The sequence below is a fragment of the Limulus polyphemus genome, unplaced genomic scaffold (genome assembly GCF_000517525.1).
Source record: "Limulus polyphemus unplaced genomic scaffold, Limulus_polyphemus-2.1.2 Scaffold3039, whole genome shotgun sequence".
Classification (NCBI taxonomy): Eukaryota; Metazoa; Arthropoda; class Merostomata; order Xiphosura; family Limulidae; genus Limulus; species Limulus polyphemus.
This window is the reverse complement of record NW_013668649.1, coordinates 62,931-64,342: the sequence shown is the minus strand read 5'-3', so window position 1 is coordinate 64,342 and position 1,412 is coordinate 62,931. Positions and strand designations below refer to the sequence as shown.

General features: G+C 29.6%; 1 protein-coding gene across 1 annotated transcript in view; it reads left to right on the top strand.

The window, feature by feature from the left end:
• Positions 1 to 1,412, top strand: part of LOC106468520 (mitogen-activated protein kinase kinase kinase 4-like) — a gene marked incomplete at its 3' end in the record, with an annotated part of 137,027 nt that overhangs the window by 73,271 nt on the left and 62,344 nt on the right. Inside the window, exon 8 of the mRNA XM_013928953.1 lies at positions 592 to 711. Coding sequence (XP_013784407.1) covers positions 592 to 711 — 120 coding nt within the window. The remainder of the gene's footprint in view (positions 1 to 591; positions 712 to 1,412) is intronic.

The window sequence follows — 1,412 nt, the reverse complement described above, 5'->3', positions numbered from 1 at the left end:
AACTAATCACCTGGTGTAGTTTAGTTTGTGACAACACACATGGAACAGTCTTTGTTGCAGTTTAATTGGTTACAACACATCAGAAACAATCACTGGTGTAATTTAGTTTGTGACAACACATGGAACAGTCTTTGGTGCAGTTTAATTGGTTACAACACATCATAAACAATTTTTAGTGTAGTTTAGTTTGTGACAACTAATCAGGAACAGTGTTTGATGCAGTTTATTTCATTTATACAACATATCAAAAACAGTCTCTGCTACAGTTTAGTTTGTTGTAATGCTTCAGAAATCTGGAGTTAACTGCTGTAAAATGAAGATACTTCATTCAGTTATATTTGTTTACTACATTCACATTTTAAAATTACACAGAAGTATTTTACAAACAACAATTCACTAACAACTAACCAAGGAACTGGTGAACAGTGTTTGTAAAGTACAATACAGTGATCACTACAAAAACTTGTGAAACTAGGTTAAAGTCATTTGTTTGTATTTTCAACCAAAGCTTTATTATTAAAGATAATTTTATATTCATCGTAGAGTTAAATCACAATATCATAATTAGTATTTTTTGTTTCATTTTTATAGTTTTATGGCTAGTGATCTACTGAACTCCATTGGAGACCACCTGGAATGTGAAATTGATGAATGTTTTACTTTCTTTCATGAGAATGTCATTGTTCAACAGGAAAATGTGTCTCAATACAAGTATGTATAACATTTGGGGTTTATTAAAACTCAGTTAAAACAATATTTAAAAGTACACAATAATTTAAACTTCTTGAAGGCACCAAGCCTTACTAAAATATTTACATGTTTCAATGGGTCTCAGGTCTACCAACATCAGGAAGGAAAAACAGCATTGAGAATAACACATTGACATTCATATTTTACTATTTTGCATAACACGAACACATCGACCAATCGTTTGAACAATTGTCTCTCTCTTTAAAAAAAAGATTCCTAAAGTGAATTTCTACAATTCCTGGACCTACAACTCTATTTAAAGTTAAATCTAATTTCTTAAATATTTCTAAAAATTCTATTTGTCATTAGTGTATTTTATCAATTTGATGTTATTGCTGTTAACACTATAGGAGTCAAGATTGTTAGCTATATGTTCTGTTAAAGTCAAGTCATTTAATTTTAGTTTTTACAAAACTGAGTTATAATGGCTGGAGACGGCTTAAATGGGTAATGAAGAAAAACTTTAATATAAGCTTAACATGACAGCAAATGTACAACGTTTCGATAAAGTTTTTTCATAATTAGGTACAAAACCTTGTAGAAACGTTTTACATTTGCTTTTTTGTTTAGCTTATATTAAAGTTTTTCTTCATTACCCATTTAAGCCGTCTCCAGCCATTATAAAAATTAGATATCTGTATATATATATCCGTGTCTGTGTA